Source organism: Leucopleurus acutus (genome assembly GCF_964270905.1).
Source record: "Leucopleurus acutus genome assembly, chromosome: 1".
Classification (NCBI taxonomy): domain Eukaryota; kingdom Metazoa; phylum Chordata; class Mammalia; order Artiodactyla; family Delphinidae; genus Leucopleurus; species Leucopleurus acutus.
In genome coordinates this window covers 35663637-35678012 of record NC_139142.1, presented here as the reverse complement: position 1 = coordinate 35678012, position 14376 = coordinate 35663637, and the positions used below count along the sequence as shown (strand labels likewise).

Sequence of the window (14376 nt, the reverse complement as noted above, 5' to 3'; positions counted from 1 at the left end):
GATGATGCTCATTTTAACCAGTGTGAGGTGATACCTCACTGTAGTTTTGATTTGCATTTCTCTAATAATTGGTGATGTTGAGCAGCTTTTCATGTGCCTCTTGGCCATCTGTGTGTCTTCTTTGGAGAAATGTCTGTTTAGGTCTCCTGCCCATATTTTGATTGGGTTGTTTCTTTTTTTGATATTGAGCTGTATGAGCTGCTTGTATATTTTGGAGATTAATCCTTTGTCCGTTGATTCATTTGCATATATTATCTCCCATTCTGAGGGTTGTCTTTTTGTCTTGTTTATAGTTTCCTTTGCTGTGCAAAAGCTTTTAAGTTTCATTAGGTCCCATTTGTTTATTTTTGTTTTTATTTCCATTACTCTAGGAGGTGGGTCAAAAAAGATCTTGCTGTGATGTATGTCAAAGAGTGTTCTTCCTATGTTTTGCTCTAAGAGTTTTATAGTGTCTGGTCTTAACATTTAGGTCTTTAATCCATTTTGAGTTTATTTTTGGGTATGGTGTTAGGGAGTGTTCTAATTTGATTCTTTTACAGGTAGCTGTCCAGTTTTCCCAGCATCACTTATTGAAGAGACTGTCTTTTGTCCATTGTATATCCTTGCCTCCTTTGTCATAGATTAGTTGACCATAGGTGTGTGGGTTTATCTCTGGGCTTCCTATCCTGTTCCATTGATCTATGTTTCTGTTTTTGTGCCAGTACCATACTGTCTTGATTACTGTATCTTTGTAGTATAGTCTGAAGTCAGGGAGTCTGATTCCTCCAGCTCCGTGTTTTTCCCTCAAGATTGCTTTGGGTATTTGGGGTCTTTTGTGTCTCCATACAAATATTAAGATTTTTTTGTTCTAGTTCTGTAAAAAATGCCATTGGTGATTTGATACGGATGGCATTGAATCTGTAGATTGCTTTGGGTAGTATAGTCATTTTCACAATATTGATTCTTCCAATCCAAGAATATGGTATATCTCTCCATCTGTTTGTGTCATCTTTGATTTCTTTCATCAATGTCTTCTAGTTTTCTGAGTACAGGTCTTTTACCTCCTTAGGTAGGTTTACTCCTAGTTATTTTATTCTTTTTGTTGCAGTGGTGAATGGGATTGTTTCCTTAATTTCTCTTTCTGATCTTTTGTTCTTAGTGTATAGGAATGCAAGAGATTTCTATGCATTAATTTTGTATCCTTAACTTTACCAGTTCATTGGTGAGCTCTAGTCATTTTCTCGTGGCATCTTTAGGATTATCTATGTATAAGTATCATGTCATCTGCAAACAGTGACAGTTTTACTTCTTTTCCAATTTGTATTCCATTTATTTCTTTTTCTTCTCTGACTGCTGTGGTTAAGACTTCCAAAACTATGTTGGATAATAGTGGCGAGAGTGGACATCCTTGTCTTGTTCTTGATCTTAGAGGAAATGCTTTCAGTTTTTCACCATTGAGAATGGTGTTTGCTGTGGGTTTGTCGTATATGGCCTTTATGATGTTGAGGTAGGTTCCCTCTGTGCCCACTTTCTGGAGGGTTTTTATCATAAATGTGTGTGGAATTTTATCAAAAGCTTTTTCTGCATCTATTGAGATGAACATATTGTTTTCATTCTTCAATTTGTTAACGTGGTGTATCACATTGATTGATTTGCATATATTTAGGAATCCTTGCATCCCTGGGATAAATCTCACTTGATCATGGTTTATGACCCTTTTAATGTGTTGTTGGATTCTGTTTGCTAGTATTTTGTTGAGGATTTTTGCATCTATATTCATCAGTGATATTGTTCTGTAATTTTCTCTTTTATAGTATCCCTGTCTGGTTTTGGTATCAGGGTGATGGTGGCCTCATAGAATGAGTTTGGGAGTGTTCCTTCCTCGTCAATATTTTGGAATAGTTTGAGAAGGATGGGTATTAGCTGTTCTCTAAATGTTTGATAGTATTCACCTGTAAAGTAGTCTGGTTCTGGACTTTTGTTTGTTGGAAGATTTTTAATCACAGTTTCAATTTCATTACTTGTGATTGGTCTGTTCATATTTTCTATTTCTTCCTGGTTCAGTTTTGGAAGGTTATACCTTTCTAAGAATTTGTCCATTTCTTAAGGTTTTCCATTTTCATGACTACCATTTTCAAGGTGTCTTTGGCATAGAGTTGCTTGTAGTAGTCTCTTATGATCTTTTGTTTTTCTGCGGTGTCTGTTTTAACGTCTCCATTTTCATTTCTAATTTTATTGATTTCAGTCCTCTCCCTCTTTTTCTTGATGAGTCTGGCTAAAGGTTTATCAATTTTGTTCATCTTCTTAAAGAACCAGCTTTTAAGTTTTATTGATCTTTGCTATTGTTTTCTTCATTTATATTTCATTTATTTCTCCTCTGATCTTTATGATTTCTTTCCTTCTGCTAACTTCAGTTTTGTTTGTTCTTCCTTCTCTAGTTCCTTTAGGTGTAAGATTAGATTGTTTACTAGAGATTTTTCTTGTTTCTTGAGGTAGGATTGTATTGCTCTAAACTTCTCTCTTAGAACTGCTTTTGCTGCATCCCACAGGTTTTGGATTGTCGTGTTTTTGTTGTCATTTGTCTCTAGGAATTTTTGATTTTCTCTTTGATTCCTTTCATGATCTCTTGGTTATTTAGTAACGTATTCTTTAGCCTCCATGTGTTTGTGTTTTTTACGTTTTTTTCCCCTGTAATTGATTTCTAATCTCATAGCGTTGTGGTCAGAAAAGATGCTTGATATGATTTCAGTTTTCTTAACTGTACTGAGGCTTGAATTGTGACCCAAGATGTGACCTATCCTGAAGAATGTTCCATGTGCATTTGGGAAGAAAGTGTAATCTGCTGTTTTCGGATAGAATGTCCTTTAAATATCAATGAAATGTATTTGGTCTGTTGTGCCATTTAAAGCTTGTCTTTCCTTATTAATTTTCTGTCCGGTTGATCTTCCAATGGTGTAAGTGAGGCATTAAAGTCCCCCAGTATTACAGTGTTACTGTCTATTTTCTCTTTTATAGCTGTTAGCATTTGCCTTATGTATTGAGGTGCTCCTATGTTGGGTCATATATATTTATCATTGTTATATCTTCTTCTTGGATGGATCCCTTGATCATTATGTAGTGTCTTTCCTTGTTTCTTGTAACATTCATTATTAAAGTCTATTTTATCTGATATGAGTATTGCCACTCTAGCTTTCTTTTGATTTCCATTTGTATGGAATACCTTTTTCCATCCCCTCACTTTCAGTCTGAATGTGTCCCTAGGTCTGAAGTGGGTCTCTTGTACACAGCATATATATGGGTCTCGTTTTTGTATCCATTCAGCAAACCTGTGTCTTTTGGTTGGAGCATTGACTCCATTCACGTTTAAGGTAATTATCGATATGTATGTTCCTATGACCATTTTCTTAATTGTTTGAGGTTTATTTTTGTAGGTCCTTTTCTTCTCTTGTGTTTCCCACTTAGAGAAGTTCCTTTAGCATTTGCTGCCGAGCTGGTTTGGTGGTGCTGAATTCTCTTAGCTTTTGCTTGTTTATAAATCTTTTGATTTCTCCGTCGAATCTGAATGAGATCCTTGCCAGGTAGATTAATCTTGGTTGTAGGTTCTTCCCTGGCATCACTTTTAATATATTGTGCCACTCCCTCTTCAAATATTTTCTCGGGTCCTTTTCCTCTCTCTTCTCCTTTTGCGACCCCTATGATATGAATGTTTGTTTGTTTAATGTTGTCCCGGAGCTCTCTTAGGCTGTCTTCATTTCTTTTCATTCGTTTTTCTTTATTCTGTTCCATGGCAGTGAATTGTACCATTCTGTCTTCCAGGTCACTCATCCGTCCTTCTGCTTCATTTATTCTGCTATGGATTCCCTCTAGTGTATTTTTCATTTCCGTTATTGTATTGTTCATCTCTGTGTGTTGGTTATTTAATTCTTCTAGGTGTTTGTTCTTTAATTCTTCTAGGTCTTTGTTAAACACTTCTTGCATCTTCTCGATCTTTGCCTCCATTCTTTTTCCGAGGTCCTGGATCATCCTCCCTATCACTATTCTGAATTCTTTTTCTGGAAGGTTGCCTATCTCCACTTCATTTAATTGTTTTTCTGGGGTTTTATCTTGTTCCTTCATTGGGTACATATCCCTCTGCCTTTTTATTTTGTCTGTCTTTCTGGGAATGTGGTTTTCATTCCACAGTCTGCAGGATTGTAGTTCTTCTTGCTTCTGCTGTCTGCCCTCTTTGTATTAGTTTTCTCCTCAGGTTGATAGCTAAGTTTAAGTTCTGCCAAGTATAATTTAGAAATTGTTTCCCAAAAGTGATTGTGATGGTAAGAATAGATATCCCAGGCATTTTGATATTACAGCTCATCTGTAGAATGACTGACCCCAGATACAATATTCCTGTTAAGCATTATTGACAGACACTGTGCTTTGTACTTTTAGAGGCAGTTTCTCATTTAAATAGATTTTGGAAGAAAAATCAGCCATTATTTAATCTTCTTAATATTTTTTCAAAAGTGTATATGTAGGGCTTCCCTGGTGGCGCAGTGGTTGAGAGTCCGCCTGCCAATGCAGGGGACACGGGTTCGTGCCCCGGTTTGGGAAGATCCTGCATGCCATGGAGCAGCTGGGCCCGTGGGCTATGGCCGCTGAGCCCATGCATCTGGAGCCAGTTCTCCACAACGGGAGAGGCCACAACAGTGAGAGGCCCGCGTACCGCAAAAAAAAAGGAAGAAAGTATATATGTATATGTATGCATGTATGTAAATATGTGTATATGTATTAGTTTCCTATTGCTGCTGTAACACATACAATAAACTCTGTGGCTTAAAACAATAAATGGAAATTTATTCTTTTACAGTTTGGGAGGGTAGACGTCTGAAATGAGTTTCACTGGGCCAAAACCAAGGTGTCAGTGGGGCCACATTCACTAGAGAAGCTCTAGGGGAGAATCTGTTTCTTTGCCTTTTCCAGCTTCTAAATATGCCTTCCTTGCATTTTTTGGTCATGACCCCTTCCTCCACCTTCAAAACTAATTAACCACATCACCTCCTCCTCTTTTATAATAAAATTTCCTTCTACTCCCCTCTTATTGGCCCACCTGGGTAATCCAGGGCTGTCTCCCTATCTCAGGGTCCTTAACTTAATCACACATATAAGGATTCTTTTGTCACCTAAGGTAGCATTACAGGTTACAGGATTAGGATGTGGATATCTTTTATGGCCATAATGGAGTACAGAATACTGCCAAAAGTCACATAAAAACAAAATATGTTAGAAACAAGTACAGTTTGGAAAGAAGCTGTACAGGTTGATAATATAAGCAAGGGATCCTGGTGTTCCTCTGCTATATTCCAACATTTTGTCTTGTTGACTGATCTTTTCCATTCCTGATGTAAACAGAACATTAATCTTCAGGTGTTTTTTCTGGTATACTTCATCTTCTATTCTTGTCTTTCCCTTCTTTATAAAACCCATGCTTAGTAATGTGAGGTCATGAGTTCATGAATCGGAACACAGATCTATATCTGATATTATAGTTAATTTAGAAATAATTTGTATTTGCTATTTGAACACAGACACAGGTTCAGTTATTTGCTTTCTTACTCCTTTTAAGCCTTTTTGTCGCCCTCTCCTTCAACTTTGTTATTCTCAGCACTAATGAAGAATTGATCGCTTTGCCACTGATGGTGTTATTCTAAGTTGTATGATGAAAGTTTTTAGGAGACAGTTCTAAAGGTTCCTTAATTCCTAGAAGATCATACATCTATGAGCCGGATTATTTTTTTGTGTGTTTGTTCAGTTTCATTCCAGTGTTTACATCTTACCCTATAGCTTTGGAGAGAAGAATTTCATTTGGTACTTCTAATATATGATATGGTCCAGTGACTTCTAGAGTTACCAATAAATAATGTTTTAGCAAAATAAGCATGTATTTTGTTGCATAATTTATAAGCTAAATGTTTACATTTTCTTCCTTGAACTACAGAATACCAGAAGGCCCCATTGATCAGGGGCCAGCTTCAGGAAGGGTTCGTGCTTTAGAAGAGCAGCTTGTGAAGGCCAAAGAACAGATGGAAAATTATAAGAAGCAAACTAGAAATGGTAGGTAACGATACATTGTTTTTCCTCTTCAGTATGTTGACATTAGCACAAATAATTGAAAATTTCCTTTCATCAAAATGTTGGAAATGCTGATGCTCTCTATTCTTTGACTGCAGGTCTTGGGAAGGATCATGAAATCCTAAGGAGGAGGATTGAAAATGGAGCTAAAGAGCTCTGGTTTTTTCTACAAAGTGAGTTGAAGAAATTAAAGAATTTAGAAGGAAATGAACTCCAAAGACATGCAGATGAATTTCTGTCAGATTTGGGACATCATGAAAGGTACTACATTTACATTTCATTTGGGGTTTAGTAAAGATTATAATCTAAGAATGGGAAATGGGAACTTTTGTTAATTTCCCCGCTGAATGGTAAATGATACCTACCATGTTTAGGAGCAGTAGAGTACCTGAGGGCTCAGTGGACAATAATTGCCAAATGTAGTTCATCACCAGAAAATATTATTTTAAATGAATTTCTAGAAATCTTTATACCCTAAATAAACTCAGAAGATAGTGGTGTCAGCCAACAATGCATTAAAATATCTTCTTTAAACTTCCTTATTATACAACCAATATTTGAAGTGACATGTACAGTTTTACATTTACAGTACATTCATGGAACTCATACTGAGGCTGCCAGTTATGTTTCTAACTGAAGCATTGAAAACTTTAAAATAGCAACTTTTTAGGGCTTCTAGTGAAAGGGTAATAAGTTTTTGATAAAAAGGAGCATTCTGTTAATTGCTCTTCCATTTAGTTGCTAGAAAGAAGAACCTGAAATCTGCCTAGTTAAATTTGTTCCTCTTGTTTGCACATTTCTGAAGATATGGAGTTTATCCTCCATAGGAAAGGACACATTTCGGTGTTGGTGTGTTCATGCAGAACAAAATGTACCTGAGAATCATTATAGATATGTAAAACCTGTCCTTAGGCCTATTATTTATGCAAGTCTGTATTCCCAGTAGGATTCTGTTGGCAATTACTGTCTCATTAGTGAACAATAGAAGAAAACTTGTTGTATTAACACAGCCTACCACTATGAAGAGGAAAAGAATTACCCACCACCAACAGATTCATATATATTAACATCATCAGCATTATTGTAGTGATTTTGAAACATTGCTCTGCTGTTTTAAGTGAAATTACAAATAAAATCTGTCAGTTTATTGGAATCATTTTAGCATTAGTGAATCTACAGCAATAAGATGGCATAAATTTCAAGGGGCATTGACTTATTAGGCCACAGATTTGGCAGTCCCTTTGAAATTTTTAGCTTAGCTTGCAATCAAGCCATACTTAGACCACTAGACCAAATACTGACTAATTCTGTCCTTAATGCTTCTCTACCCTAAGCTGATTCTAGGCACCAAAGTTATGTTATTTGGAGCAGTGTGCTTGTGTGCTTTGCTTATTGCAGTTTTATAGGAAAGTGTACATCTGAAGAGGATTTGAGTTGGGAAGCCTGTGTGGTATTTAAAGGATAATTTTGGCTCTTGACTACTGATAGAATGTTTAATTTTAAAGTTTGAGTGATTTAATTACTTGAGTATTTCATTGTTTGGTCTCTTCCAAATTAAAATAATTACTTATAGATTATTTTGTGCATATATTTTGTGACTATATGTAGAAATTGGAAAACATGTACAAATGAAAATGTTGGGCCCTGAAAAGTTGATGTAAATCAATGTTAAGTTTTTTGTGAGTTCCAGTTTAAATACATCATGTTTCTTGACACTACCTTTTAGTAAATGTTAAATAATAATATTTCACTGAAAACAAAAAAGGAAAGGTACCCAAAATATCCAAGTCGATTTCTTTTGCTGTCTTAAGCAGAAATTATAATGAACTTGGGATACAACTTTGCAGGGTAGTAATTTAACTCCAGGCAGCCAGATTAGAATGCAGTGATACAAATAATGAGCAAAGGACAACCAAACATTAGAGAAATAACCTTTAAAGTAATGAATGTACAAATAGAGAGGATTTGTATGTATGTAGAATATGCCATCTTACTGGTAATTTCCAAGATAAGTGTAAGAATTAAAATTAAAAGACTTTTGTTTGTCTCTCGTGATTTTTACAGTACACAAAAATCCCCATTTTCTTTTTACACTTGCCCAAATCACAGTGTACAAGTTGTCTCTGGACTGTCTGTATTCTCTGAAGAATCAGAGATTGAGTCTATCAGTTTTCTTGTTAAAATTTCCCTTTGAATCACTCATCATTTTTTGGTTTAGAAAGACATCAGTTATAGAGAAGTAACTTATGGGCTTTTGTTTCTTCAGAAGGGGTTTCTTTCTGTCTTAGAACTTTGTTCTGATAGAAACACTGATCCTCCTTTTTTCCCTTTCTAAATCAACTTTATTGTGGCATAATTTATTTACAGTAAAATGTACATATTTTAGTCTGTAGTTCTGTGAGTTTTGACACATGCTCATAGTTTTGTAACCACCACTGCAATCCAGATGCAGAACACTGCTGCCACCCCAGGAAAATTCCTTCTGCCTCTTTAGAGTCAGCACCGCCCCACCCCCACACCAGTCAGTCCCTTGCAGTCACCCAATCTGTCTCCTGCCCCAATAATTTTACCTTTTCCAGAATTTTATGTAAATGCAATCACGCTATGTAGGTTTTTGAGTGTGGTCTCTTTTACTTGGTATAATGCATTTGAGATTCACCCATGTTGTTTTGTGTATGGGTAGTTCATTCCTTTTTATTGCTAAGTAATATTCCATCGTATGGATCTACCACAGTTAGTTTATCCATTCACCAGTTGAAGCACATTTGGGTTTTCATTTTTTTTGGCGATTATGTATATATAAAGCTACTATAGACATTAACATACACGTTTTTTGTGGAAACATGTTTTCACTTCTTTTGGATTAATACATAGGAGTGGGTTCGATGGGTCATGTATGGCAGTTCCTTAGGAACTGGGCCGCACAGCAGGAGGTGAGCGGCGGGCAAGCAAGCAAAGCTTCATCTGTCCCTCCCCATTGCTCGCATTACTGCCTGAACTCCCCTCCTCTCCACCCTGTCTGTGGACAAATTGTCTTCCATGAAACTAGTCCGTGGTGCCAAAAAGGTTGGGGACTGCTGATGTATGGAGTGAATGTTTAATTCCCTAAGACATCGCCAAACTGTTTCCCAAAGGGTAGTATTATTTTGTATTCTCATCAGCAGTGTGTAAGAGTTCTAGTTGCTCTGTATCCTTGTTGCACTTGGTATTGTCAATTTTTACATTTTCCTCCTACCATTCTAACAGGAGTGTAGTGGTATATCATAATGGTTCTCATTTGCAATTCCTTACTAATGATATTGAGCATCTTTTAATGTGCTTAATTGCCATCCATATATCATCCTTGGTAAAGTGTCTTTTCCAAATCACATGCTTAATTTGGGGGAATTTTTTTTCTTTTTATTGAGCTATAAGCATTCTTCATTTATTCTGGATACAAGTCTTACTGGTGCATTTTAGAAAGCTCATTCTGAGAGCTGTTTGAAGCAAAGTCTGTTGTCAGGAAATGAGAAAGATTTTACAGAAGTCCAAGTAAGTGATAATGAGCTTCTGGACCTGGGTAGTTGGTAGTAGGAATAGAAAGGGATAAATGCATAAAAAATGGAAGCTGCAGAACTTGGTAACTGATCTAATATAGGGAGATGGGGGACTCAAAAGTAATTGAGGACTTGTAATTTCCTGGGAGGACAGCTTTCATAAATGGACATCATTGTTTCTTTTGTAATAACTTGGCTTTTTTCCCTGACAAAGTGTAATCTCCTGAGGACTGGAACTCTAACTTCAGTTTCTTCTCTACCCTGCAGTACTAAGCGCTCATTATTTAGTTAGTGTTCAGTAAGTTATGTCTTTTTTATTTGCTGGGGAGGCATGTATGTGCATTCTTTGATTATTTCACACTCTATTTTGTACCTCCTTGTAAAAATAATCCTGTTCCATTGAAAGATTTATGAATATTATGTAACTAAAGAAAATTAAATAATTGAGGTAAAAATATTCTCCTGTAATTGAGAATCCCAAAAGGTATGAAGGGCAAGTTATAGGAGTAAAGTCATTTACCTCTGAATAAAACTGGACGCTCCAATTAATTTTAACAGTGGGTTCTGCAAAACAGAGAGTATCTATTAGAAGTCAAGGATATATAGGGAAGGAAATCGGCTGATAGGAAGCATGATGGGACTGGAAGAAAACCTGACATAGAAGGATTTTTGTACTCAGTGCCCTTGACTTCATGTTTGATTTGCTTTGGAGGATTTAAGTGATCCCTGTATCTAAAAGTAGTCTTGAGACTTCAGTTATATATGAATCACTAAAAATAAAACTATCATAGTGTTTCTGATTTGGAGTATAATTCTGATTCTAAGCAATGAAGTATGGACTTTCTTTTAATTGAATGTGGATGATAAAAAATAATGTTGCTTACCAAATACATCTACTTGTTCGTTTACATTTCGTGGACTGTTTGCTCAGTAGTTTCTTAAATGCATCTAAAAATTTGTTAAAATTGAGGGAAAAAAACCCACTTCACCTCATCATAAACTTATTAAGGTTGTTAGATTCAGAGAACTGGTTTAGATCTTATGTCTTATTCCATGGTGCTACTCTCCTTGCAAGGAGAGGAGAAAGAGTAAAGTGAATATGGAATGTTATTTTCTTTTGATGACCCTGAGCTCTTGGAATCAATCTATCTACTTGCTTTACTGACAAAACTGGGACTTCAGTTTAATATTGAAAAGGAAAAAAAATGTATCCTTACTTTTTACACATCTTTCATACTCAGCTTTTATTGCCTCTTAGACCTTTATAGCTTAATGTGATAAATAAAATTGCATATCTTTCATCTTAATTCTTCAAAAAGTAATACACCATACCTAAAGTATATAAATCAGAAATCCTTTTATATATGTTTATTAGTGTATATTAGATTTCTTTTTATATGTGTGAACAATATGAATGGTTTATTGCACTGTTATTATGGAAGGTATATTTTAACTAAGCCAATTTTAGGAGCAGAACTCTTATTTATTTTCTAAATAAATTTCCTAGAACCCTAATATAAAAAACTAAATGTTGAGTAAATCACAAATATTGCTAATGTCCTCAATTGTCATACTAAGTAGAAAAATTTAGTTTCCAAACATTTTAACTTGTAAAGTCGTGGTCATAGATACTATTGAAGATATTTGAAATTCAGTACTTATCATCTGATAAATAGAGGCATATCTCACAACAGTCTCTTCTCAGCACATAGGTAAATTAGAAAGTAGGGAAGCCAAAAGTGCTCCGTCCTAAATTGTTAAGAAATTTTGTGTGTCATTGTTGTTACTGTAGTGCTTTTCAAACTTCAGCAAGGCATCAGGAGCACCTGGAGAGCTTCTTAAAATACAGATTGCTAAATCCCGTCCTCAGAGTTCCTGATTCAGTAGGTCTGGAGTGAGGCCCGAGAATTTCCATTTCTAACACATTCGTAAGTGGTGTTGAAGTTGCTGGTCTTTGAGAATTAAGGCTCTACAGAATCCCTGGTTCTCTTTATGCGTTCACCACTGATAGAGATTGTCTAGGTTTCTTGGAAAAAATCACATTTCTCTGTAGATTAGTGGACCTATCTGTAAACTGTGGGGAAAGACTCTTCTTTTGCTCCCCACTTGATGCTGTTCCTTTTAGTGAGGGGACCATGTTTCTTTTCTAGAATGTGGCTCCCACTGTTCATTACTTAAAATACCTGTCACTAATGCAGCTTGGATGCCAAGTATCATATTTGATATGGGATTCAGCTCACCTGAGATTTTTAGCAAAATGCTATTGACCTGATTAGCCTATTACTTGAGAGCTAGTATCTAGTAGAGCTTGATCACTGCCTGCTGCTACAGTTGGGTGATCAACTGCTAGTTAATTAGTAATATTCTTTGTCTTTTAGAAGGTTTTTTAAGAATTTAGAGGGGCTGATGGTATAATAAATAAATACAGAGTAGCATATTATTATTACCTGCTGTACTGATCTCAAGCATTAGTATTATTTGATTTTTCAGTTGATGATTTCATTCTAATGATTGTATGTGACCACACTTCTTAGTAATACAGTCACATTTACCTGGTGCTTTTGATATCATTGATCATGAATTGACCCTGGCCTGTCTCTTTGAAATAGCAAGTGGGAAATCAGCAATTGAGAGTGGTTATTTTTGTCATTATGGTTTTATTATTTACGTAGTAGTTGTAGGCTCAGTGCTTGGATTTACAGCCTCATAGATTTGGCCCTCAACCTCTGAGGGTGTCATGAAGAGTTTGTCTTACCACGCTGTTTGGTTGTCCAGAGATACATTTAACTTAATCATTGTCACTTTGGCTCTTTTTGTCATCTTTATGGTGCCAAACACCAGTTTATGAAATAGTTACTGGAGTTGCTTCTTTCTTATTTTAAATTATATTAATTATTAAAGGACAGGAGGGCTCACAGGACTGATGAGCTATTTCTCAATTAAGTTGACTGAAACTATTGAGAAACAATCTAGTAAAGTAGCAATCTCATCACTCCTGCCTGGTTTGCATCATCTCATTATCAATAATATGTAAAGCAGCTTTGCTAAGACTGAGATCAGCTGTGTTTCCAAAATGATGAATGATACTTATGGCTAATTAAGCTGATTGGCTTTTTGCTACTGTTTGTAGGGGACTATGTAACAAAAGCACTTCAAATCAGATAAGGGGTACAATATCTGACTGGTTATAGGGCAAGATTGGTAGGTTAATAGCTTATGGATCTATTTGATCAGAATTGCTGGTCATAACCATTGTGGTCCAGTAGCTTGTGTTTTCACTCTCTTTATAAGGTGGACTCTACTCAACTGTCTTTGAAAGGTCCAAGAATTGAAATTTTCACTCTTGAATAGTTTTGTGAACCTTCAAATCTATTATTCTTTGTTTTTTGTTTCATTACATACACACTTAATTTCTTTGATGTGTGATTTAATTGATTCTTACATTAAGCTGGAATGTAGGTACTCGTTCTCCAGCTTTTAATTCCTTTGGACAAAATGCTTTTGTATGATTGTTTTTCTACTAAGGAATCCAGGCTTATTTTTAAGTGGTACTAGAACATTTCTCTTAATATCCTTGGACAAAGGGAGACATTGTCATATGAAGTCGTCCTTATTCTGCTTATCACTTAGTTTCTATCAGCCGGATTGTGATTCTCCATCTTGTGTTAGGGAACATTCTCCCCTAAAATAAAATTTGCATTGGGAGGAGAACCTACAGGTGGAAAAGTATGTCTCATCTTGTGGCCCTAGTTCTATTTTGCCTGCCCCCACCTTACATCTCCTTGGGTGTGGTTTCCAAACTCAAGAATTATTTTGACATTAAAAATAACTACTTACTGGGCTTCCCTGGTGGCGCAGTGGTTGGGAGTCCGCCTGCCGATGCAGGGGGCGCGGGTTCGTGCCCCGGTCCGGGAGGGTCCCACATGCTGCGGAGCGGCTGGGCCCGTGAGCCATGGCCGCTGGGCCTGCGCGTCCAGAGCCTGTGCTTTGCAGCGGGAGAGGCCACGGCAGTGAGAGGCCTGCGTAACTGCAAAAAAACAAACAAACAAACAAACAAAAAACTACTTACTAAGGATTTCCTACATGCCAGTCACTGTGATAAAGGCTCTCCATTCATTATCTTATTTTGTCAACATAGTAATATTGATAGCCTCCTCATTTTATAAATAAAGTTATACTCAGACCTAGAAAATTTAGATAGCTTACGCAAGTAAGTGGCAGAGCTGTTATATTCTAAAATCCTTTCTCTTAATTGCTGAATACTTCTCTGAGGTTTATTTTTCTCTTCTACACGTGGAGATATAATTGCTGTATTACAGCATTGTGATGATTAAATGTGGGAAAATATATAAAACACTTTCCACAGTCACTGACACATTGTAGGTTCTGGTAGACTCTAGTCAGACCTGCACGAGGAAAGTCCTGTAAGAGGATATAAATAGAAAATTCTTAGATCCTCCAAGGAAGGCACAGGTAAGGGGAGATTGTCACAGTGCTCAATAGGAAGATCTGGAACCTAAACATAAGCCTAGTGGACATCACTCACCAAATAGCATAATTATTGCCTTATGTGGTAGTATGAGCTGTATTTGTTGTTGCCCTCCTGGACTCCTCTCCACCCATGTGAGCTGTCAGAATGGTGGTATTCTAAAATTCCTGCTGAGACAACATGGGAGGCAGTGGGAGCTTTGTCTGCCTGTCTGTCTCCTGGTCACATTTTTATCCTTTGCACTGCTTACTTCTGCCCCAGGAG

The 14376-nt window shown here is 36.5% G+C and overlaps 1 protein-coding gene across 1 annotated transcript in view; it reads left to right on the top strand.

Annotated features, from left to right (window-relative positions):
- The window catches only part of FUT8 (fucosyltransferase 8), a 320447-nt gene that overhangs the window by 207285 nt on the left and 98786 nt on the right, over positions 1 to 14376 (top strand). The window contains exons 4-6 of the mRNA XM_082833611.1: positions 5954 to 6069; positions 6186 to 6348; positions 7034 to 7135. Of these exons, the coding sequence (XP_082689737.1) occupies positions 5954 to 6069; positions 6186 to 6348; positions 7034 to 7135 (381 nt within the window). The remainder of the gene's footprint in view (positions 1 to 5953; positions 6070 to 6185; positions 6349 to 7033; positions 7136 to 14376) is intronic.